This window comes from Vanessa atalanta, chromosome 11 (genome assembly GCF_905147765.1).
Source record: "Vanessa atalanta chromosome 11, ilVanAtal1.2, whole genome shotgun sequence".
NCBI classification, from domain to species: Eukaryota; Metazoa; Arthropoda; class Insecta; order Lepidoptera; family Nymphalidae; genus Vanessa; species Vanessa atalanta.
In genome coordinates, this window is record NC_061881.1 from 3544278 (window position 1) to 3570432 (window position 26155).

Below are 26155 nucleotides of genomic sequence, written 5' to 3' on the forward strand. Positions count from 1 at the left end.
TTAATAATTCTACCTGTCTGTATTTATAAACATTGCTATTTGAATTTAAATAATTAAAAAAAAAAAACAATCAAATTCTTCATTACTAAAATCGATTACCAAAAATTTGAAATTAAGTAGTCATTAAAATAATTCCAACCGAGGTACCGTACTATGGAAATAAAAAAATCCTTAAAAGCAAATACAATTAAATAATAGTACCGATACTCTATGACTGTATTTTCTATTTTTAAATTGTTGACACGACTTTCACCAGTGTGAACCTAATTCTTTATTGACAAAAAAAAATGTTTATGTTGTTCAAAGCGTTCCTGCCATTGATCGAATTGTGATTAACCTAATTTTTTTATTTAAAATTAACTGTTCTGCCCTTTCTTGCCTTTCCGGGGACTGAAAAAGCAAAGAATGCTGAACAAACTTGAAATAATAGGCTTAAACCGTAAAAACCCAATTATATAGCTTATATTTAAATAATTTTAGCTCCTGCAGGATTGACATGATCACTATGTGACTACTCATCATCATCATCATCCTCCTTCTGCCCTTATCCCAATTTTACTTGGGGTCGGCGCAGCATGTCTTCTTCTTCCATACTTCTCTGTCAGACGTCATCTCACAAGTAACATTCTTCCTAACCATATCGTCTTTCACACAATCCATCCATCGTTTCTTGAGTCGTGCCCTACCTCTATATCCATCTACATCCATACTCAAAACCTTTCTCACAACATGGTCCTCATCCCTCACTTTGATCAATATGTGACTAAACTCCTAAAAAAGAAACATTAAAAAAAACTGTTCTGCCCAAGAAGGTTACAAGGACCAATAATAAGACTCTTGTTATGTCAGTTTTTGTTCCACTATGTCCCTCAATATAATGGTTTTATATAGGCCCTTTATTTTACTGGGGATATAGCTAGTTAAAATCAATTATCTGGTAGAGCAGCACGCCTGCGGATTAGATGAACATCCGAATAATTTCAAACTATGTATATCATAATCCAATCAATGAGGTAACGATACCTTAGATTTACATATTTCCTACTATTTCCATTATTTAGTCAAAAAAATTATATCTTGCGTCAAAAAAAGCATTAATAAAATGGCATATTACATGCTCTATAATTTAAATGGTGGAAAAGAGTAACTACTGACTTTCTTGCCGGTAGAATCTACTTTCCGAACTAGTCAGCTATATATTTAATTCAACACTGACATGATGTTCAAGTGCTTTTATCAGCCTTCTTGAACAGTTCGATTTTATATAGCTCTTTCAATTGTGATACAACACGTTTCCACATATCTCAATGTCGAGAAAATGTCAAGAAAATCATCACAAAACCATAACGTATATCATAGATTAGATATGATCTCTGATAATTGATATATCGTCAATTCAACGTTAACGTTGTTTAATGTATTGACTTATGTGGTTAGAATAGTTGTGGCTGAAACATTCAGGATATATTTTTTTACATATATATTGAATGCAATAAATTTGAATTCAGACCTTTTAAAAGTTCGTCATACGTAATACAATTACTAAACGAATGAACATTACTAATATCTTAAGGCGTGGATTTTCTTTTTATTTAAGTAACTAAAATATCAGTGCAAATAATACGTATAACAATAAATATTATTTTAATTTAAACTATGGATAAATATCCATTGCAAACGGTATTGTCTTTACACGAACTAATTGCTCCCATTATTCGACTTTACTCAGTGACTCATAGGGGCACTATCTGGTTTCCCCATAGAAAATTTAAAAATGAATACTAGTGTGTGAAAGGTAAGTACAATTTGAGGGTTCGTGGATGATGTCACTTGAGAATGATTCGATAGCCTATCTTCCAAGGTCAGTGTATTTTCTTCTCCAATCCAGTGAGTTCTTAATGTGACAATATGTAATAATTAAATTGCTTCTATGTTGAAAAGGTTTTGATTTTATTTTTTACATATTGTTTTAAATTTAGATACTTAAAATGTATACATAATAAATGTAGTTTGCCTTTGAAAAAGTTTACCTACCCTTTTTATATCTAAAGGACAGTCGGGTAAATTACACAATATAAAGCGAGGACGGACTACATAATGACTAATTATTATAGTAAGCCGCGCATCGCTAGTGCATATACATGTGCATTATACGTAATGTACAGCCGGTTATTTATCGTTTCCATTAATAAATTTTTTTTGCTAAAACTCGTAAAATTTGTTAATTTGTCGGCATCGTTCAGTAAACTTCATTATTAATAAAATATATGTGGAGCATAATGGATAACAGGCTACATAAACTACACGTGAGTAATCTAAATAATACCAGTATGAAATAGGCAAATATAATTCAAATTTGGGGCGGATGGGGCCGCCGTGCACTAGTTTCCTATATTCATACATTTTGCTATCGGTCCTAATAGATGGCAATTTATTACCTACCATAGCTGCTGATCTTCATCGTGGTAACGCCTTTTCTATACAAGGAAACTTCGTATGGTTTATAAAGTAAAAATTTATTACATTTTACTTTAAGATTTTTATTATTTGCAAATTTTTAAATGTTTTTTAACTAGCAAATTTTCCTTTTTAAATTCCATATATTTTTGGAAACTAGCAAATTAATAGAAAACACAAAGAAAATATAAAGAAATAAGTTCAGTGCTAAGAGCACTATAATGAAAAAAATAATTGGGTAAGAAATAAACTAACAAAATTAATTGGTTTTTAATTATCCCTATACAATATTTCTCTTTTAATGATAAATAATCAAGTGAAATCTCAAAACAAATTACAAGATATTTAATGATTTCTATTAATCATTTTACTTCTGGCCCTATCAAGGTATATGTACAGATTATTTCTAAATAAACACCCTACTGGTTTTGTATCAGAATTTTATTACAATAATTAACCTAAACATCCACTATACACCTATTGTTTCACAACTATTTGAAACTTAATACTGAATAAAGGTCAGCAAAATAAAAAGTCATGATCTATTAAAAATCTAATGTCACCTTATTTCTGAATTTCCTAGCTTTCTAGATTCAGATGCTTTTACAAGATTATCCTATATTGTACTTACATATCCGTATAAAAGTAACTACTTTCGAGTCCACAAACTATAATAATTATCCTTACAAGTATGTCACGTAAGTACCTAAAGTACTACAATAAATAGATCAACTTACATATCAGTACATATTAAAAATATTCTATTTATACTTTCTAAGAGACATCATAAAGAGAAGAGGTCCAATAATAATAATTATTATTATATCTATGGGTATCCTGACGGCTTCTCCTAGGTGGTCTCGCATGTAGACCAGAGTTGAGTAACTAGTGCTCCGGAGCGTACTGCCTACACTAGCACGATATACTCTGCACTACTAGTGTACTTAGCACGAAACCTAGAGATTGAAAAAACCTTTAATAAGACACGTATAAGTAATACACTAACAGTTTAGCTACCTTCATAGCATTAACCATCTTAAAACTATAACTGTATCACAACTATTTATCCTAGTCATATTAATGCTATGTAGTGCTTGAGATAACCTATAATAATCTGATAATTTAATCTAACATCAGCTGCTCTCCTAGCATAAGATTTACTGTATTCATGTGATGGTAAATGGTGGATAAATTTGTAAATGCATTGGAATGTGGTGTAAATGATTGCAGGAAAAATGGTATACACACGTGTTTTAGAATCTGCCTCCTCTTCCCTGACCACCGCCATAGTTACCACCGCCATAGCCACCGCCACCACCACCACCGCCGCCTCCTTGGTTAACATTGTAAGGAGCTGAGCGGTTGTTGCTATATTGCTGATTACGAGTAGGGCCCCCACTATAGCCCTGTTGATTATAACTGCCAAAGTCTTGGTTACCACCGCCCCAGCCTCCTCCACCTCCACCTCCTCTTTGGTTTCCACCCCCATATCCACCTCCTTGATTACCACCCCAACCACCTTGATTGTTATCCCAAGGATTGGAATTATTCCATCCACCCTGATTGTTTCCATAACCTCCTGAAATAAAAAATAGTTATTAATTTCATGTATGACTAAAAATTACATTCAATTATTTAGTTATATTATAAAAATCGTTTTATGATACAGTTTTATTTCATTAAATACATACCACCATTGCCCCAATTATCATTCCTTCCTGGGCCTTGTCTACCTCCTCTTTGGTCTGATCCATCTTTAGGTAAAGCTTTTTTAACATCCAATTGTTTGCCATTAATTTTATGAGGTGCGTTTACTGTAAAACATTTATAAATAATTAAATATTACCAATAAAACAGTTAATACATTGCATTTAATTATAATTCATATAGAAATGTTCATTGACTTGCGTACCAGATCTTCCCTAGTAAATGGTAGTCAGGTATAGCTTAAATCAATAGTTTAATATCCACAGTCAGAGGAAGCCAGATATAGACACACATCTTCCAATCTGGGGCAAAGCTGTGGCATATTTTTTCTTAAATATTGGTATAAATATACAATACTCACGGCAAATTTTGTCAACTGGGTCATAATCATCGAATTCAACGAATCCGAAGCCACGCTTCTTTCCAGTTCCTTTATCAGTAACAATGCTAACATTTTGAACATTTCCATAGTTCGAGAAGTACTCTCTCAGTTGTTCTTCATCATGGTCATCTTTAATGCCACCAATAAATAATTTCTTAACTGTAGCTCCAGCTTCAGGGTTTTTAATATCTTGTCTGGCTACCGCTCGTTTAGTTTCAACAATACTGCAATAACAATAATCAATTAAAATAAGATTCCTTCATAATTAAATATAATATATAAAAACTGATAACTGAGAGAAGTATGTCGACGCCACAGAAAATGCCACGTGTTGCGTACACATGACAATCACCAAGCAGTGTCTTTCGATTTATGCAGTTATGAAACGATGTGAAAATAAAAATGAATTCTCACATAGCTGGACTGCAGTATATGTACAATAATTAATCACTTACCGGCCATCGATACGATGCGGTCTATTATTTTGAGCGTCATCTACCATGTGCGCCTTCGAATAGGTAATGAAGCCGAAACCCCGCGATCTTTTTGTTTTGGGATCTTTCATTACAACAACATCCACAATTTCGCCCCATTTTTCAAAATGTGCTTTAAGAGATTCATCGGATGTACGATAATTCAATCCACCGATAAAAATTTTACGATGGACCTCGGGCTCATCCTAAAAGTAGAACGCAGGTTTTACAAAATGGCGGACGAAAATGAACTAAATGCATACTGGTGGTATTTAACCAAATGTTAGGAGAAAAGTTGTTAAATACAAAACTCAATAACATGTAAAAACACGACTAACGAAAAATAATAATAAAATTATTAAAATATAGTAACAATAAATCTTAAGTAATATATGAAAGTAATACTTACAAACCCATCATCGCCATTCTGTTGCGGCCTCATTTCTACCGCGTTAATCTTTAAAAAGTTAAAACTAACAAACCGAAAATGCACTAACTTTTAGGCTCTTAGCGTTGTGAGAAAATTTAAAGTGAAAGAATCAAATTGAATGAATAGCACACCACGTCCGTTGTAGACCGACGCCACGCCTAAAAGAAAGATGGATTCTCGAATTCTCAATCAATTAAAACTTCGGTTAGCGTCGGCAGTGAATCGTGACAGCGGATCCGGAAGTGTTCTATTTGACTATGGTCGACATTAGCACGTACACAAGAGAAACAAAATAATTTATATTTTGTGACTGTATAGTCATTAAAATGATGATATTAATTTAAGTAATAGTTCATTTAGTTTCTTCACTTCCGGGTATAATATATATGTTTTTATTAATAAAATAGTGCCTTGCCAAATATAGTAAAATAACAAGATGTTTCATATTTACAGATAAATTATTGTATTAAAAAAATTATAAGTACTTTTATTAATGATTTTAACATACGTTTCCTCTAGTTCTACAGTCAAAAATATTTATTAAAGTACAATTTATGTAAAAAATAATATATAATAAAATGATAAAGTATTACAAAAACTATACGAATAATACTATAGTTTAGTTCATTACAGGTCAAGTTTGAAGTTGTTACTCTCTATATATTTTTTAAGCTAAAATAAAGCTTCCAACTATCGAGAAACCCTTTTGGAAAAGGTGTTTTGAATCCACACACAGCAGTATTCTTAGAAATATTAATAATAATTTTTAACTTCTAGTCCATTACGCTGTTGTATTGAAATCTTAAATAGTATAATTTATTTTTAGGTAGTCCATTATAGTTTTAAAATTGGTATTAAAAATATACTGCTATATTCTAAATTTTATGATATTCAGACCATGATCACACACAAAACATTTAGGAGCATTTAAATTTACGCTAAAACTCAGAATATCAAATTATGTATTTAATAAATATAACTTATTTTTCACAGATAAATATGTTACTTTGGATAGGTAATTTGTCACTATAAGTATTTAAAACGGGATATTTACCATGGTTTTTATTTTTATTTGGTGTAGCTCGATATTTCGACATTCGTTTTTATTTCATATGGCAGTTACAAATATCATACTGCTCTTTTAAAAATGCACTTTGTTTTTTTATAATTTTATACCTACGTCATGTTATTGTTCTGGCGTTTTGAGTATTGCAATTCCCACATATATTTGAGTTTAGTATGTAATGTTATTGCAATTTATTGTTTACACACAAAATTTAAATCGACCGCGCCGTGTAGAAAAAGCCTTCGATTTTAATTTTTTAATTTTATTTGTCAAATTACAATTCTGACATGACATAAGACATTACATTGTAATTATTGTTATTGTGGCTTAAAAATTGTTTTTTTTCCAAAAATTAGAATAATTTACGACTGTAATAAAATACGTAATTTCTTGTGGCACTCTTAATTAAATTGATAAAAATTGTATTCTGTTATGTATTGAACATTGTATTAAATATTGTAAATTAGATAGTAAAAAAATATTATTTTATAGAAAATATGGAGATCACAAACGTAAGGTCTCCAACTAAGTTGAATCATAGCGACGATGATGAATATGTAAGAATAAAATGCCCTTTATATTCACCGAATTACTGAAATAAAATAATTGTGACAGTTAAAATTACGGATGTTTAAATGTATTTTACATGTAATAAAATACTTTGTAAACGTTGTCGAAAATAAAACATACTTTTAGGAAGAACCGGAGCACACCAGAAAAATATTTGTAGGTGGGTTAGACTACAGAACAACAGATGCTTCTTTAAAAAAATTTTATGAGCAATGGGGAGAGATTGTTGATGTTGTTGTAATGAAGGATCCTCAAACAAAGAGATCTCGAGGTTTTGGGTTCATAACATATTCCCAAGCACACATGGTTGATGATGCACAAAGGAATAGACCTCACAAAATCGATGGGAGGTAATTCAATTTATTTATAATTTCTTTAGAATTAGAAAAAAAACTGGTATTCCAGTAGACTGAGATTTCATTATATATATTATTAAGTATACAGTTTATAGATTTTTTGTGTCTTTTGTCTAAATGTCTTTCTTTAAATGAGCTGCGGGTCCTGATGTTGTCTGCCTAAAATAAGTAATTAATTTACTTCCCAATTGCAGCATCACCATCACCATCATCACTAATATATACTATCTAGAGTTCTACTGAAATTTCTACATAATTGTCATCATAATCTGTCGAGCTTTATGTACTTTTTGAGACTTGAAAATATACTTATGTATAGACTGTAAGCTAAGTGTTTCTTGACATTAAAAGCCAATAACTTTTTAATAGCTTAATAATAATAGGGGTACATATCCAACACTTTGAGAACATTATATCTATAGCTTTAGATAATGAGATGGGTAATACTAGCATTAATATAGAGTTATGTTCTAATTACAGAATTGTCGAGCCAAAAAGGGCTGTGCCTCGTGATGAAATCAAAAGGCCAGATGCTAGTGCTACTGTTAAGAAGTTGTTTGTTGGTGGTCTGAAAGAAGATATTGAAGAGGAAGATTTGAGAAAATATTTCAGCTCTTATGGTGATATAGTATCTGTTAGCTTAGTCTCGGAGAAAGATACTGGCAATAAAAGAGGATTTGGTTTTGTAGAATTTGATGACTATGACCCTGTTGATAGAATATGCTGTAAGTATAATATTATAGTTTATTCCAATAGTAGGAGGAGTAAAGATTAAAAAGGTGCCCTTATTGGGATGGAATGGGATGTTGAAAATAATCATCAGTTCATTGATAGTATTAATAATTAAGACTAATATGAGTTCAAAAAATTCGCTAGTTTTGTTAGTAAAATAAATATATTATTCTTTTCCTTTTTCATAACATGATTTGATAGAGGAGCTAATGCCCATCTGATAGTAATTGGAAATCGCTGCTCATAGATATTTAGGCCATAAGTAATTTTAACCAATACTGACATAGCCAATGACCTATCAACTTAGGGAACTAAGATATTATGTTTCTGGTGCCTGTAGTTACACTGGCTTCACCATAACCATAAGTACAATTATTCGCACACAATGGAGTAGAGATCAGCAGTGTGGAGGTGCCATGACTGCACATGAAAAGGTCATGATTTGCTGTAACGGAGTCCAACTTATCTTGGAGATAACAAACGCATAGCAAAAACAGCTTTGACCTTAGTCGGTAGAGTTGTTAGTGAAACTTTCCATGTAAAATTAAAGTGGATATCAGTAGTTATGTGGAAAACTGACTGAATAATGTTTATTCATTTTTATTTAGTATTATAATTATAAGGCGGTTCTTGTTGGACATTATTCCGATCTCATTGTTAAAATTTTAATAATTATAGGTATAAATTATAAAAAAATTTAAGTTCCTTGATGTTAAATTATATTCGTATTTTTTATAATCTTAATATAAATATAGAGATGTTGTTTTTCTTCATATTTTACTTCGTGTATTAAGTATAATGTAGAATAACCTACATTTCATTAAATATATATATATATTATTTTTTGAATAGTATATATATATGGATGCATGGAATATATATTTTATTAAAAATAAATATTTTTTTTATTTAGATTTAAAAAAATCATTTATTTTAAAATATAAAACATTTTCAGTATATTCAATATTGTTCACATATTTTTTCAAATCTCACACAATATTACAGTGCAACAAACACATAAAATTAAAGGATATAGCCTAGATGTAAAGAAAGCAATGTCCAAATCTACATATGCATCTGGCGGTAGACGTGGTGGTCGTGGCAGCTGGAGCAACAGACAAGGAGGTCGGGATTGGAGTGATTCTGGTAAAATATGACATCAACATTTTATACCACAAACGATACATTAAAGGGGCTTCTACAAAAACAACATTCTTTAATCTTGTTAAGACATGTCTTAAAATAAACATGATTTTTTACTTTAAAAAAGTTTGTTAATATAATTGCTTACATAATTAATGCTAACATATTCGCTTCTTATTATGTATAGTTTATCACATTGTGTACTATTCAATCCAACAACATAAATAAATTAGGTTTTACATTATATGAGTCTTTAAAACACCATTGGCATATTCACAAATTATTGAGTTAAATTAGTTAAATTTCTTATACAGTATGATACACCACTACAGGCACTCACATGTCACTTTCATTCAACAAAACTAAACAGTACACTCTTATGTTAACATATATAACAGCAATATAGTAACAATATGAAAGAGCATAAACTAATACAAATTAAACGACATAAACAAAAGAATTAACAAAGAATAGTTTATGTAGGATATGGACAAGGAAGTGGATGGAATCATCAAAGCCCATGGGATACCTCCAGCAACTGGGGCAATCAGGGATATGGTGAACAGACAGGGTGGAATCAAGGATCTAATAATTTTGGTAGTGGATACCAACAAAACTACAGTGGAGGTCCGATGCGTCAAAACTTTAATAACCCTCGACAGCAACCCTATAATGCAGGTACATAATTATTAAAAAAATATATATCATTAACATTATTTATGTTTAACTTTACTAAAGATAATTTAAATTGTAAAGTGTGTACAATATTACAATTATTTTTTTTGCAAATACATACATCACACATACATCAATCTTTTATAAAATATTTACTGAACTATTTAGTTAACCATAAGCAAGTTAGTAGTATATATATACATATACAGGGTTATTGGTAATTCGACGTCCACCAGCGTCCTTTGTGGTCATTTTATTTCGATTGCTTTGAAATAAGTTCCTAGTTGTTATACATTTTTGGAAAGCTATGAAAACGGTTATGTTTTTAAAATAATCTGCAGGACAAGTTTCATAACGATGTTTTTTAGTTTTTAAGGCATTTTTGTTGAAAAAAAATCAATAAAACATTGAAGTAATATCTTTTTCTGTCTCGCATTTTTTAATTTGGACGGATAACTACTATTTTAATATTGAATCAGTGTTTAATCATTTTTTGCAAATCAAAATAAAAAATAGATTTTAATTGAGGCTTTTTTTTAAATAAATTTTTGAAGTTGCATTTTTGACTTATTTTGAAAAAAACTAAAAAACGTTATAACTTAAAAATGGTTTACTTTTGCATCATGCATATGAGGGTTAAAATTATCGCAAATAGTCACCCCTATGAGGTAATAGGGAATACGTCGAATTACCAATAACCCTGTATAGTTAGTATATTCTGTTTCGGTTTAAATTAATTTCATTTCATATGCTTATCTGCTATCCATAAAAATGTCATAAACAAATTTAACGCTGGCTTTAAGAAATAAATCGTCGTTGGGCCATAAAGTACTGTTATTAGTCGGTTTCGTTCGCATTCATTGGGTTTTAGAAGTGTGTTAATTATGTGCGTAATAGTAAGGAATATTAATCAATGAATTTCACGATAAGATTTTTACAAGTTTTTTTACAATAGAGAAATATAGTTCATACCTTGAAAAGTATTAGTACATATGACTATTTAATATAAGGTGGAGGCTATAACACTGGGGGTAACCGAAGTTTTAACAACTTGGAAAATCCTCCATCTGGAGGCAATCAGCGACGCTTCTAACTTAATCTGTCTCTTGTAAGTATGAGTATTATTTTTTATTTAAACTAATCAATTTGATCATAATTTAAAATATAGTCATTTAAATGTAATAATCATTACCTTACATTACAAACATTAAATGTTAACTATATCACAATTTTACCATATTATATGTATACATTAGTAAAACTAATTGTTAAAAGTATTATATTACTTTGGAATTAATAGAATCAAACTAAATTTTATTTAACATTTATGTAATATGATTCTCATTAGTGATATAAGATTATAAAGTAAACTCTAATTTTTTTTATGGTGACATTTTAATTATACAAAAAATATATTATATATTATTATTAGCCGATTGAGAATTATTATTATTCCGGGCACGCTTAGCAAAAATTTGATAGATGTTTGATAATTTAAACATTTTTGAATGCTTAGGTATCAAGTTGCGCTTAGTCGAAGCTAGGGAGGCTGATAGATAGACAGGAGGTAGGCGGGAGTCAGCTAGCTAGTGAGGAAAGATGACTCGAACCACCTAGTCAGTTTACATTTATTTCCTATAAGGTTGGTCCAGGTACTGTGAGGCACTAGATACATACATTTTTCGTCAAGCACTGTCACAGTTTTTACATGTTTTTTCTCGGCACACAGAGGTTTTGCTCTATTTATTATAGTCTTAATTGAAAGGAGTTTTTGATTGATATTGTAAAAGCTGTGCTATTTTAAGGGTTACGTTTCTAGCATATAAGTGATGCAATATGTTAATGTTTATTATCTTTATAAATTTTTAATATTTCTATTATTTATTTAAAATTTCTGCCAGTTTAACATTCCTATTAATTTTAAAGCATATATGAAGTGCAATTTTATTGAATAATGTATATTCATTTTTATTTAGTATTATAATTATAAGGCGGTTCTTGTTGGACATTATTCCGATCTCATTGTTAAAATTTTAATAATTATAGGTATAAATTATAAAAAAAATTTAAGAGTTCCTTGATGTTAAATTATATTCGTATTTTTTATAATCTTAATATAAATATAGAGATGTTGTTTTTCTTCATATTTTACTTCGTGTATTAAGTATAATGTAGAATAACCTACATTTCATTTAATATTTGTGTGAATTATAATTAAATTGAGACTGTTTTCCATGGACTCTTCTACACTTGGACAAGCATCCGTTCGTGGAAAAGGCCATGGTAAGTTAAGTATAATAAAAATAAATGAAATAATAGTAACGTGTTTTATTTTATCATCATCAAACTAATACATCATTTACATACATTAAGCGTGGCAACACTCAAAATATTTACAATTTTATAATATCTTATTCTATAAAATTTTACATTATTATATTTCTAATTGTTTGTATATAACTTTTTTTTTATTAATTTTTACTCAAGTAAAGATATTCTTTTATCCGAAATGAATGTTATGATACTAAGGAAAAAATAATTCATTATAACAAAAGGTAACAATAGGTGGTAATATCTTTGTTGAAGTTTAAACAATAGGTTTAATTTATATAACTATTGTAATGTTTACTGTTTGTACTAAATTAATAATTCGAAAGTTATAATCACTTACTAAAAATAGTGTTACATTTTTCTAAGTATCGTACAAGTATATATACATTAAGCAAATTAATTTGTTTCGAAATAACTTTACATATACTTTATACGTTTTAAGATCATAATTGTCTAAATTGTTCAAAGTCTAAACAGTTAAATTAAGGTTATTTATCGAGATTAGGCGGTGAATGTACTGGCAAACACGGGCACGGCGGTGGACCATATGGCGAGTTAAAAATGGGCTGGAAAAATCCAGAAGCTGCGGCCAATTGTCTGTAATCATTAAAGAATAACGTAAGCGATTATATTAACAAATATTTTTTACATAGTTTTAGTATTTAGTATCATAAAAATAAAATTTATATTCCGCCGCACTGCTCAGATATGGGTTTGTCTATACACCATTTTCAGAATTACACCGGTGACATGGCCAGTTTCTCCGCGACATATTCCTTCAGCGCCGAGCACTATATGAATTAGGTACATGAAAACTAATTGTGCTTGTTACCCCCGCAATTTGAAGATCCACGTATTAGGTTTAGCTGTCAACTCAGATATAAATCAATGTACATATGTTCTCGTGTAGATAGCCAACAGTTGTACAACTACAACCGTTTAACATTTTAAAATATTTATGAAAGGAAAAACATAACAAACCTGTATTGTTGATCCAAATGAGCCTTTTCAATTCTTTTGTCCTTAGCCCTTCTATTCTGGAACCATATTTTCACCTGAGTTTCACTCAATGACAAGGCAGAAGCAAGTTCACATCTGAAACATATCATTTATTTAGCTATATTTTTAATTATTCCTATTTAAGGTTATATAAATTTGCGTACAAACCCTTATAAGACTTAATGACTGAATGTCGGTATCAACAACAACTAAAAATGGTATTAAAAAAAAGTAACTGGTCAAAACAAGCCATAAATTGTATTGTTTATTAAAATGGACATATATATAAAAAATAGCAAATAAAAATATAAAAAACTCCTTACCTTCTTGCCCGAGCGACATATTCCCCTCTCGCATATTCGAGTTCTAGCCTTAAAGTTTGATGAGCGGAGAAGGTTGTGCGTTGCCGTCTAGGCCGACTCTCTTTACGTCTTCTACGTGCCACTGAAAAGAAAAACACGAGTTATCTACAAATAAAAAAAATATATTATCTGCATTTTCTTACTGACTATATAAATATATGTCGATAGTTTATAAAAGTTTACATCAGTTTTTTTTAATAAATAAAATTGAAATGCACGTGTGTTGTTCTATTAATGTTTAAAACCCAGGAACATTTTTTCTGCACGCCTATTTACTTGTACATATCCTGTGTTGTATACTACCACACAACGTCATGTGACACAGGACCACATTGTATAACCCACCAGGCCCAGATCTACCATATGACTTTTTGGGCTTCAGCCCAGGGCCCCGTGGTTTCATGGGGCCTCCAGCTAAGTCAAGCCAAAAGCCAAAAATAGACGATAATGCGAAAGAATCCATCACTTAATTAAATTAAACAGATCGTATGGTTTGCTGCCCTGCCAGTCTTGCAATTAATTAAACCTATTCAATTAATTTAATTCAAGTCTATGTTCAGATATGTCGTAGGTGGGACCCTAAGTAGCACCCTAAACTTACGGTCCGGCCCTGTAACCCAGATCATACACATTTGTCCTAGGAATTTAATAGTAGTAATTGTCTATCGTATCATCACATCTGTCATTGATTAAACGATAAATTATTTGACAATACAGAATATCATGTATGATGGTCTGTGCCGGGATACCTTTAGGCCGTCCGCTAAAAGCGGATGTAAGGAGTGTATGTGTTTTTTAAACAACTAAATCTAGATAAGTCAGAGTTATTATTATTAGTCAGTTATTTGCCTAGAACATTCTTGTTATTATTCCAAATGGTTATGATTTCTACAGTCACTATTTTTATCTTTAATTTGTATATAAATAAGACCTTTATGTTAATAATTATTTTGTATTTTTTTTAAACCGTATATGTAACAGCTGAGGACTTATGGAGATTAATACATTATAATTTGGTATACTCACCTATTTATAAAATATTTACCCGCGTTTGTTATAAAATTCCATCTATAGGCGGTAATACCTATTAGGTATATGATATGATACAAAAGAAAAACAAATAACTCTAGGTAAGTATAGAACATAATTTTGCTATGAAATTGCTGACTCATAATATGAAAGGATGAAAATATTAGATACTTCTTACTTATATTGAATTACTAAAGCTATTATAACTATGTTCATTCTCCTGAACCGAGACACGTAGGGTTAACTCTATACCAACTTCGAAAATCCGAGCTGCTACTGAGTCTTAACAGTTTACTGTTTGAACTTAGGATTTGCTCTATTCTATAGGTCATATTTTTGACGTTCTGTAATATGCGGAATATATTTATGATGTCTGATCGATCTGAAAGCCGAAGAAAGAATAAACTGTTAAACTATTGATACGGTCGATGTTATATTTAATCTTTCATTCATAATATTTTGTTATAAATTAAATGCAATACTTTAATTTTTGGAAGGAAGTGCAGAGTATTTGACCTAATATTATATATTAAGTATAACTTGCAGAGAAAATTATGTGACTAATAAAAATTACGCAATCTGTTAATAACAAAAAAGTCTTAATTGTACCTAAGGTTTCCCTACTGTTCCTGTAGACATGGGGAAGTGATTTAGACACGAGAAAAGAGCTTGTAATTGTAAGAGCTCCCGATTCCGTGCCATATTGTACGGAAGTGAAACCTTGCGCCGGACAAGGGTGAATCACGATCATTTTAATAATCAGTTTGTAATATAATATGCGAGCGTCGCTGTGACGATATTATTATGTTATGAATATCATCGGATAGGGTTTCCTGATTTACGCCTTCTCGGTAAGGATTCAAACATTGCGTAAATATGGTCCGCCGGATTGATAATTTAGGAGGATTTGAATGATATTTATTGAATTTCTTAATACTTTAAATAGTTCGAGAAATTTGTCATTCCTAGTTCAATTCTTATCTTTTGAGATATTGGATATAAGTTTTTTATTTACAATAGATCGTTTTACATTTAAACTAGTAGAATATAAGTCCTTGTTACCAACAATTAGAAGACTTATTTAGAAGAGTTATTTCAATCATTATTATAACAGGTATTATCATATTTTGAAATAAATTACAATATACTTATATTAAGATAAAAACATACTTACGATTAAGAAACTTTCTCGATTTGTGTAAAGTAATATAATTTATTGAATCCTTATTTAATAATTCAAATGATAGCACCTTTTTTTAGTTGCAAAATACGAAAATTTCTGCAACAACTGTTGCCAGAAAGTATTATAACATGTCGGTAATTATATGATGTCCGCTCAATTTAAGATTTACTTACGATTCACTGATCACCGATACCATATAAAAACTGACAGCTCTTTATCCTCTATCCATACTAATAATTATAAAATTAGAAGCCGGTTTATGTAAGCTTAAATATATTAAATCAAAGGTATTTGAACTATTTTCATGAGTTTTCCCAGTCAGATCTCTATCGCCCTAAGATCTGCAAACCAAAACAGCAATACAAACTTGTTATTTTTGTGATTAAAATATAATATGAATAAGTATATGGTATCTACCCGGATGAACTTGCACGAACCTCTGCCTAATAACTAATATGGATAATAATAACTAATATGGATTGTTATATCAAGAGATAAAGCTAATTTTATAAGACTAGATAAAGATAAAATCATTAGTGCGAAACTCGGCCCGGAAATTGAAGCTTTTTTATTTAGATATTTTTTTAGAAAATACTGCATGGATAAACTTGTTAACACGTAACATAGTCTGTCTAGTTACTGGCTTGGGTTAGACTTTATTATATTGATTTAAATTACTTCGAAGTCGGAGCTGAATTTCCAAGTATCTCGATGAAAGATAAGCCGATTTTATTCGCTATTTAGGACGTTTTTACATTAAAAGTATAGTAGGCTCTTTGCATTTGATTGAAAATTGTGATTAGTAGCCGATTATTCAGCAGCTATCCGTACTGGTTAAAAAGAAATAAAATAAACAGTTGTACAGAAAAACTTAAGGCCTGTTCATTTATTACAAATAAAATATAAATCATTTTGTAGATTAATGATAACAGTCTTTACTTAATATAAATGTTACATCCACATTCTTGGTAATAGCCTCGTTGATAATAACGCACGCTATTTAACGAGACGTAATAGTACATATACGAAAAGAAAAACGAACAAAAGTTTATTCAATAGTTCGCATGATCTCTGTCGTTAGACAAGACGGTGCGTGAGACTGTTTTAATGTGTTTATTGTACAAGTATGGGCCGTTCGCTTAATGATGTCTATTATAATGCTCCAAATTGTACTCGTATAGAAAAATCTTCGTAGTATTTTGAAGTCTTTAACATCTTATTCGACGTTTTCTTTTAGGATTTTCAATTCTATAACTTCGGTCTGTCTTACTACTAATTTTTCTGTTTGGTTTCCGTGACTCCGCACGAGTAACATTATTTTTTTTAATATTTAATATTTATTAAAACGTACTAAGCCACACCGTCAAGTACACGCCTATAGTCTGTGATATAATCTTATCCAGGTTTAAGAGCTTAGTCATGATTAAATCTTTGGCGTCTAAAATAGCTTTAGTGGTTTAATCGTAATAGGTAGCAAACAGACAGACAACATTTCTTGCACATCTATATTATTAGCCATTAGTGAGAATATTTTCTATTCATATATAAATATGAAGAAACATAAGTTTCTCAGGTTACAAGTCATAATCTAACTTGTCTTGTTGGGTTGTGTTGTCAACGTCACAGGTAAAATATGATCGCGAAGTTATCGTTACTAATAATGGAATTGATGATGATGTTTCTACTTGATTGATATTCATGATTTTGATAATATGTATTTATGAAATTATAAAATTTAAGCGGTAGTTATATTACAATTATTAAACAAGCTTATAAGGTAAATATTATATATAAAATTGCAACTAAATCATTGTAAAATATTATTCACAAATCGAATATTATATTATAAATGCAAAAGTTTAGATGGATGGATGTTTGCGAGAACTAAATCACGCCAGAACAGCTCAACGAATACCGAATGAAATTCCTTACATAGATTACGTCTACTACTATAATCCAAGTCAAATGCACCAACACTTGCACCCCTCCCCAGTCAGTCTCGCACAAGCTCGGAAACTAGTCTTAAATAAATTAAGAAACTGTTTAAAATAACTTTAAACTTTATTCAAAAACAGCTACATACATTAAACAATTTATTACAACGTTTGTGAACAATATGGCTATGATCAAATTGATATAAAAATAAGAAGGGTGACATGGGAATCGTCAGCTGTTGTCGCATATGTAATTGGGCCGCAAAGAGCGTAATCTGACTGAGTATTGTCATATTAAATTATCACGAGGCCAATCGTGCGGAAAGTGAGCGATAAAATGATTTATTATATTGACATTCAATCTACATTTTTTTTTTACTTGAATTGTTTCGAGAAATATTAAATTATAGCATTAATACTTTTAAGTACAAATCGGTCTTTTGTGTTCCGTTTTGGCATATAAAATTCGCCTGATTTACAAAATATACCTAATGTTACCACATAACAGATATAACACGCTGTTTACAATGGCCTAAAATAACCCCAGACTGCCCAGTCTAACAAAACTGAATTGTTAGTTGTTAATTGGCTTTTATCAATTTTTGTGCCAATTATTTAAGTGTATTAATTGTAATTATTTGTCCGTACATTAATTATTGCAATGTAGCAAAACAATTTTTGTCACCTTCGTTATTAATCAATACAAAACCATTGCCATGCCCTTCTCGTATTATTCTGACCACCGCATCATCAAATGATAAAAAATACCCATCCACTTCGCTCCCTAAAAACATATTTGTTATTTGCGATTTAAAAATCATTGTGATTAATCAACAATGCTAACAATACAATAATAAAGCGTAGGGTTGCTTCCCTTAATATTCATTAGCCATCCCCTAATTACAGATTCGTTCGAGCATTCTTCGTCGAGAGAGAAGTACACCTGACTTGTAATTTTTTTGTTTTCAATTCTTCCTGTAGAGATATTGATATTGCAGAAAATGTTTGCTTCAATAAGTTTCAATTGAACGATAGAGCGCCTGATTGAAATTTCTATTGTATAGCTAAGATATGAATTGTAGTGGAAACGTATCTATTTCTATAATTTAAAATGTATAATATTCATTAATAACTTATAATATAAGATTTAATTGAAAATAAGTAATCTTACCAACATACTACACTACGTTTGTCTAAGTTATTCCTATCGTAATCATTTAAGTAGTAATTTCTATCTGACTGATTTTAAAACATACATCAATTTAAAACATATCTAACTTCGTGGTTAGTATATATATGTATGTATGTATTATGTATATATTATCTGATGTCCTCCTGTATTACTTATTACGGTCTTATTACTTTTTACGGACACAGCGGCAAATCTCAAAGGGGACCAAACATATAAACAGGACATATTATAATGCACAAGTATATGCGCAAACACAAGGTCATTCTTCATTCTTCATTCTGCCACTCTTTCGATGGGAGGGCAAATCCGAGACGACTGCAATTAGTTCAGACGCAAGACTAAAGAGTTCACATGTTTTCCGAGACGCAGGAGTACACACTTCCAACTCCCAGACTCCGGAATGGTACTGAGGATTTTTCAACAAAAACTGAATATCATTTTATCAACTCGACCTGGGCTTTTCACACGAAAAGCCCAAGCCACTATTCACACGAAGCAGTTGAATTAATTAATACCATAGTACAATAATAAAACAAATAAAATATAAATTATATCTGGTTGGATAGGCACGTCTCCTAAATCCCAATCCGCTCAAATATGATGTAAAACGAGGACGATACAAATTGCGGCTAATGTAAATCACAATGTTATGTTTCCAGCGGAGCGGGCGCAAACCACGTGTTCGCTCCCACGGTGACACAGCTGGGAGTCATGAATTTTGAGCATTATTTTGACGTAGATTTAAACTAGATAGTAGTATTGAAATCATATATTTTTTTATTTATACCTATTTCATAATTAATGACATTAATGCCTTATTAAAAAATTTAGTTTTTATTGCAATATTTTACTGTACCTACATATGTACTTACCTAATAGTAATATGTGGTATAAATGGTGATGGAAATGAATTAAGTTTAATTATGAAGGAAGTGAAATTCTCATTGTAACATTTTTATGTATATCTGTTGTTTAAATTCTTCTAAAACTTGATTCTACAAATTAAATTAATTGTTACGTTACTAGACTTTCAGACAAAACCGATTCACTTCCATCGAAATTCGCTGAGCCGCTAATTTTCGTTTCAGTTTCACGGACCGTTGTTTCGTAATAGTTATAAGAGTTGAACAATGAATTTTATAGCTGTGTAGGAGAACAGTGCTGGCAATTTTCATACAAGGGTGGTTTTGAATGGAACGCGGCTTGCTTCTATATTGAGGCATCGAGTCGTGGTGTAGTAATCGCATCAAAGCGACGCTGATGCTGGCTGTCGCTTCGCCTTCCGCGTCCACAAACTGGAAACTCAGACGTTTTTTAACGACGCGAAAAACCATTATGATTCTATTTTCAGAACGACAATACTCATTCTAATAAGCTTAAAATATGTTGGCCGTAACGATGAAATTGTGTGTCTACTTAAACCCAAGTATAGACCCAATGAGATGTACCTATTATTTGTTGGATATTGTAACAACGTAAATTATTTATATATTATATTATTTTAAATGAACGAAATCTTAAAAAATTAAGACGAATTTTAAACGAAAAGTATATCTACTTTTATATATTTATGCTCTGTATCTACGTATAGAAAATCTTTAATGAATAAAATATCTAAAATTTTAGTAGAACAAATATTTAATACAAATTTCATTACGTAGCGAGTTCATTAATAATAGTTAAAGATCAAATAGGTGATAGGCATGGTGAACTTTGCCATACTTTGACGCTTACATTAGCAGCCTGTAAATTTCCCACTGCTGGGCTAAGGTCTCCTCTCCCTTTAAGAAGAATGTTTGGAGCATATTCCATCACGTTGCTTCAATGCGGGTTGGTGTAATACACAATGTTTTCCTTCACCGCCAAGCACGAGATGAATTATAAACTCAAATTGAGCACATGAAAATTCAGTGGGGCCTGCCTGGAAATTGAAATTGAACCCGAAATCATCGGTTAAGATGCACGCGTTCTAACCACTGGGCCATCTCGACTTTTACACTTACGTAAGATGTTTCTTAAAACCTAGGGAAAATAAACCTAGTACAACGTAATATGTCTATCCATAAAATAGAATGAAATGATATTAGAAAAATTGATAACATTTTCTTTGAATATTTTATAAAGGAGCGTCCGGCAAAGAGACGAGATTAAGTAGGTATCCACGCAATACGGCTTATCTATACCATCTCGCTATTATATTTATTCAAAGTATTTTTCTAGTGATATTTTATTTGCAGGACCATTATAGATTTCTATGAAACCCTTTGATCTCTTTGCCTTTGGCGAATAAGGATTCAGGAAGCACCTACCTACATTCGTATAATAATACAATATGAAGAACGATGAAATAAAATTATAATAGAAATTTAAAATAAATTACTCAACAAATAATAAGTATCTATATAAATAAATTTTCAAAATGTCTTTCAATGTTCGTAAGTAAGTTATATAACAGACTATCGCATCTGATACTTATATCAGCATCAAGGTAGGCGAAAAATCTCGTCACCTGATATAATTTAATTGATTCACGTTTAAGCCATAGCACAAAAATGCAAAATGGGGCAAATGCAATATCTGGCAATAATTGTAGTACTAGTATGGGTGGATAAAAAAGTAACTTTAAAAAGTTTTTAGTGGAGTATTTTTGATTTGTGAATATATATTTTAAAATAATTCTTTTCTGCGTTATTGTTTGTCCTTACAGTCAGAATAGGATCTTACATTACTATCTTAGGTACTACTTCACTAGACTATTAACGACGAGCTTGAATGACAGAATGTGTTATAGCAAAACTGTTTTATATCATATAAGTATAATTTTTATTTTCGGTAATTTATACTATAGTGGAAGTCAAAAACAAGACTAACATTATCATTAAAAGCAAAATTAAGTGCAACGCAAATACGCTTAAGAGCGCGCTAACGCCAGAAAAAATTGCAAATTTCACCCGCACGTCCCTTAAGAGGGGGGAACTCTGGGTGCGTTATCTTATTTTTATGGTTTTTCTATCTATTACGACCGGTAATATTCTACTCTAAGAATTTGGTACAGTTCTTTCAATTAAAATATAATAATCAATACAAAGTGCTGTCAGTGTTATTTCGTAATTCTTTCGCCACGGCCTCGCAGCGACTGATAGCGAAAAGAGATTAAGAAAAGATAATAAGCACCAAATCTTTTCTAAAAGATTAACAATTACCTTTATACCTCTCCTTTAGGCGTTTTACTTATTTAGAGAAATATTTAAATTCATATACATGTGATTTTCTTTAACTCAATAGCACTGTGGTGATCATGTGTTTGATTGAGTTTAAATGTATAAGTTTAAAATTTATACCGTCTTTGGGTATGTGTAAATAATAAAAAAAATAATACACTAGGTACATACAAAATAGAATGAGGAAATAATAACCAAAGTAAGATAGCAAGTTACAGTAGGTAGTCATAAAGATATAAAGTTATTATAAATTGAAGCACTAGACATAAGTTCGTAGAAATAAAAGGATAAAATTATTAATCACGTAAATCACGTCAGTTAGACTATAAGTGATGTTCTAGAATATTAGAAACACGATTTGCCTTTTTGTTGTGTCTCAATAATTTGTTTTTAAATCTTTGGTGTTTCATTGTTTATTGAATATTTGTGTAGGAATTCCGTACTTTTTTTTCTGTGTAAAATACAATATATTATATATACATCAAATTTAAAATATTATTATAAAAGTATTAATGGTAGGCGAACCCTACAACTGGAACGTTATGAAGAAAGGTGTGCAATATATATTTTTTTTTCTTATATGATATACGCTAAAGTTTTCTCACTTCGGCTTTTATAATAAGTAATTAATTTTATTAAAATAACAATAATAGTTTTAAATTTATACATTATCAGAAATTAAAAGTTACAATGAAAACATTTGCAAATAAACTCCACACTTATTATTCTGTTTCTTTGGATCCTTTCTAATTTTAAGGGTGCTCTAAGTTTCAGAACGTAAAAGTGTTACGTGTTGTTGTTGCGAGGAAAGGTACAGTGTTTTCTATTTGTTTGTATTGTATAAGCGCTTACAGTGAGAGTGCTTTTGTTCTTGTTATGACGAGACTTTGATTCAAGCCGTGGCATCTATTTATATAACTTTATGTCATACAATATTTTGGTACATACTGACTTTCGAGAAATAAAAGAAAGAAAGGCCGTTTTTGTATGCGTGTGTAAGTCTTCGCGTATAAAATTGTATATTTAGTTATGTTCATTTCGTACAAATAGTAAATAATATTAAAGAAATTTATTTATGTTGCTACAATAAAAGCACGGAAAAGCTCAGAGCAAATAATAGCTGTTATAATATTTATCGCATATTTCAGATAATTCTTAACGCGACTTTTTCAATAATTCAATTATAACGTATACATATTATCTTAATATATATTTTGTAATTATATAACTCTCACTGTGGGAGTATCAATACAAAAAATACATAACACTGATTATGTCGTATTTACTGATCTAATCTATCTAATGATTGTGAATGATTATGCCATGTAATGATTGTGCCCAGTTTCTACAATACAGTGTCCGCGACAAAGTCATAAGCCAAAAATTCAGCCTTTTTTTCGGTGAACGTTTACGTCTGTCCACTATTAGGTCCATCTTGACAAATCATAATATGTACGGAATAATTTCGCATCATATTAAAATGATAAAAAGTTTGGGAATTTTATGTCTTATTCTGTTAATAGTTGACGCACAAATTGGCCACCTGGTGATAAGTGGGCATCATAGCTCATAGAGATTGTGTGCCGCCAACGTTGTGAACTAAGATGTGTCTGTAGTTACATTGACTCACTTAGTCTTCAAAATGAAATACAACTATACTGTATGCATACTGTATTGCTCTAACTATACTGATTTGCTGTTTGGCGGAAGAATATGTCATGAGAGGTCGGTACCTACCAGGGCCGGACCGTGAGTAGAGGGCCCTGGGCTAATACTACTTAGGGTACACCTAGATGTGCACCTATATGAATGTACACACATCTGAATGTACACTTGAATTAAATGGAATGGGTTTGATTAATTGCAAGATTCGCAGGGCTGCAAACCGTACGATTTGTTTAATTTAATAAAATTTGGTAATTCATTTGCATTATCGTCTATTATTGACTTGACTTAGCTGGGTCCTAGATCCACGGGGCCCTGAGCCGAAGCCCATAAAGCCATATGGTAGATCCGGCCCTGGTACTCAGACAGGGTTGCACCCTACAGTTAAAAAAAAGTATTTTTTTTAATTTGACATGTTTAATTATCAAAATAATATAGTTGCGCAAAAAATATTTAATGCTTGATATGCTTTCACCAGTCAACAGTTACATTTTATTAAATTTACAATAATAGTTTTAAATGTATCCATTATTAGTTATAGCTTTAATGTGAAAGCACTCGGACTATTTCTCTCAGACTACGTTGGCATAAGATATAAAAAATATGCAATATAGGTACTATTAATAAGTACTAACAGTATTTAAAACGGGATATTTACCATGTTTTTTATTTTTATTTGTTGGAGCTCTACGAATCTAGGAGGAACTCTACGAATGTCTTGTTCACGAGAACAAGACATTCGTAGATATAATGTCGAAATATCGAGCTCCAACAAATAAAAATAAAAAACATGGTAAATATCCCGTTTTAAATACTGTTAGTAATAAAAATAACCATGTTAATTTAAAATCTTATATTAATAAGTACTTACATAGATTATATTTCAGCATCTTTATTAAAAAAAAATCTTAATAATTCATTTATTACAAAAGTTAGTGTGTTTTATTATTTTTTAAAATTAAAGGTTTTATTATTTTTAACATTAAAAAAAAATATTTTGATGGTTAAAAATAAGTTGTTTGTGAAGTTGGACGGGAAGCTCGTTTAAAGTACAATACAGAGATAAAAGTTATTAAGTATATATTAAGTTTTAGATAGTATGCTATGGATGTAGGAGTTAATAAGAGGTTTATTATCAGGGCCACATTACTTTTGACGGTTTTTATTTTCATAATTTTTCCAAAAAATAAAAATTGAACCTGGGTAAACATTAAGAAAGGATTGTCTAAGAGAGTTAAGTGGTTGATGAAAACTTGAATTGAAAGCATTTAATTATTTCAGATAGAAATACTGATTTCTAGTTTTAAGGCTTCTGTGTATAAGTAAATGTTTTCCAATTAGATCTATCGGGTTCTCGCCTAGTATATTATAAAAATATTTATTTTTGTGTAGATTTTATCATGCAGTCCTATATTCTTATGAAGAAGTAAAATATTTTACGTTGTTTTTTTTTTTTAAAATGACGTGTATTATTTAAACATCGTTGAATTGTATTCCAATGAGCTACTTACGTTCTTACCTACATACAAATCGATTCTTTGTATGTGATACAACAATATATATTAAAAGACGTTTAACTTCTTCAACTAACGTTTACTTTTTTAGCTTTAACTTCAAGAAGTCGAGATTTTCTTGCAAAATTTTATTGATATATCATACTTGATTATATTATATGTATATAATTATTAAAATTTTTCTACGTTGAAATAAATAGAAGTATATTTATTTCGTATAAGCAAATAACAACAGCTAACTTAGCGCAAAGTTTGTTTACTTTTATCTTATTTTATTTAGTAATTAATATACTTTGTTGATATTTAAAATTAAAAATTATTTATTTAAATTTATTTTATGCCGTGTTGAAATTACTTGTACTCCTGAAAGACGCACTTTTATGTTAATAATTTTGAAGTAAAACTTACAAAAGGCTGCGAGACCAGCGCCGAATGCCAATTGCTGATGAGGTAACAGAATTGGCCGAGGGCAGACTGGTAGCGGTGGCGGCGGCCACAACGGCGATGCTGGTAAACTCTCTCTTCCTTCATTATCTCCAATCTCCACGTCCGAACACGAGTCACTTTCAGATCCCTGTGTCTGTTCCTTATCCTTTGTTTTGGGCTGGTCCAGATGACCGTAAATTCTAGCGAAGAATTTACGTGGCGAAGACGGTCGTGGCGTCTGAATTGATGTATCCTTAGATTTTTCAGGATAAATTTCTTTATCCATCATATTAAATTTTGTTCTCAAT

The 26155-nt window shown here is 30.6% G+C and overlaps 3 protein-coding genes across 5 annotated transcripts; 1 reads left to right on the top strand and 2 right to left on the bottom strand.

The window, feature by feature from the left end:
- Positions 1-2880: 2880 nt before the first annotated feature.
- On the bottom strand, positions 2881-5634 carry LOC125067460 (heterogeneous nuclear ribonucleoprotein 87F-like). The gene is made up of 6 exons (XM_047676089.1): positions 5429-5634; positions 5002-5225; positions 4526-4770; positions 4149-4271; positions 3706-4036; positions 2881-3413 (listed from the first exon to the last, which is right to left on the bottom strand). The coding sequence occupies exons 1-5, from the start codon at positions 5459-5461 to the stop codon at positions 3711-3713; spliced, it is 951 nt and encodes a 316-aa protein (XP_047532045.1). The 5' UTR covers positions 5462-5634; the 3' UTR covers positions 2881-3413; positions 3706-3710.
- Positions 5635-6646: 1012 nt separating this feature from the next.
- On the top strand, positions 6647-12267 carry LOC125067461 (heterogeneous nuclear ribonucleoprotein A1-like). 3 transcript variants are annotated; one of them, XM_047676092.1, is made up of 7 exons: positions 6647-6686; positions 7008-7072; positions 7212-7435; positions 7922-8166; positions 9179-9319; positions 9800-9994; positions 11002-12267. In XM_047676092.1, exons 2-7 carry the CDS (start codon positions 7013-7015, stop codon positions 11082-11084), a joined length of 948 nt encoding a protein of 315 aa, XP_047532048.1. In that variant the 5' UTR covers positions 6647-6686; positions 7008-7012; the 3' UTR covers positions 11085-12267. The 3 variants fall into 3 exon arrangements, with proteins under 3 accessions (XP_047532048.1, XP_047532047.1, XP_047532046.1); XM_047676091.1 differs by lacking the exon at positions 6647-6686 and having other exon boundaries at positions 6904-7072; positions 11002-11099; positions 11508-12267; XM_047676090.1 differs by lacking the exon at positions 6647-6686 and having other exon boundaries at positions 6904-7072.
- A 543-nt stretch (positions 12268-12810) lies between these two features.
- Positions 12811-26136, bottom strand: LOC125067507 (homeobox protein rough-like). The gene is made up of 5 exons (XM_047676167.1): positions 25986-26136; positions 25830-25928; positions 13645-13765; positions 13304-13417; positions 12811-12919 (listed from the first exon to the last, which is right to left on the bottom strand). The coding sequence occupies exons 1-5, from the start codon at positions 26134-26136 to the stop codon at positions 12811-12813; spliced, it is 594 nt and encodes a 197-aa protein (XP_047532123.1).
- Between the last annotated feature and the right edge of the window lie 19 nt (positions 26137-26155).

Excerpts from the sequence above, each read along its gene's own strand:
- LOC125067507 (XM_047676167.1), bottom strand. The coding sequence starts at position 26,136 with ATGATGGATAAAGAAATTTATCCTGAAAAATCTAAGGATACATCAATT. Across the intron at positions 13,766-25,829 it reads CGCTGGTCTCGCAGCCTTTT|TGGCACGTAGAAGACGTAAA; the intron begins GTAAGTTTTACT and ends TTTTCTTTTCAG. Across the intron at positions 13,418-13,644 it reads TATGTCGCTCGGGCAAGAAG|ATGTGAACTTGCTTCTGCCT; the intron begins GTAAGGAGTTTT and ends GATATGTTTCAG.
- LOC125067461 (XM_047676092.1), top strand. The coding sequence starts at position 7,013 with ATGGAGATCACAAACGTAAGGTCTCCAACTAAGTTGAATCATAGCGAC. Across the intron at positions 9,320-9,799 it reads TCGGGATTGGAGTGATTCTG|GATATGGACAAGGAAGTGGA; the intron begins GTAAAATATGAC and ends TAGTTTATGTAG. Across the intron at positions 9,995-11,001 it reads ACAGCAACCCTATAATGCAG|GTGGAGGCTATAACACTGGG; the intron begins GTACATAATTAT and ends ATTTAATATAAG.
- LOC125067460 (XM_047676089.1), bottom strand. The coding sequence starts at position 5,461 with ATGAGGCCGCAACAGAATGGCGATGATGGGTTT. Across the intron at positions 4,771-5,001 it reads CCGCATCGTATCGATGGCCG|TATTGTTGAAACTAAACGAG; the intron begins GTAAGTGATTAA and ends TTGTTATTGCAG. Across the intron at positions 4,037-4,148 it reads TGATAATTGGGGCAATGGTG|GAGGTTATGGAAACAATCAG; the intron begins GTATGTATTTAA and ends TTTTTATTTCAG.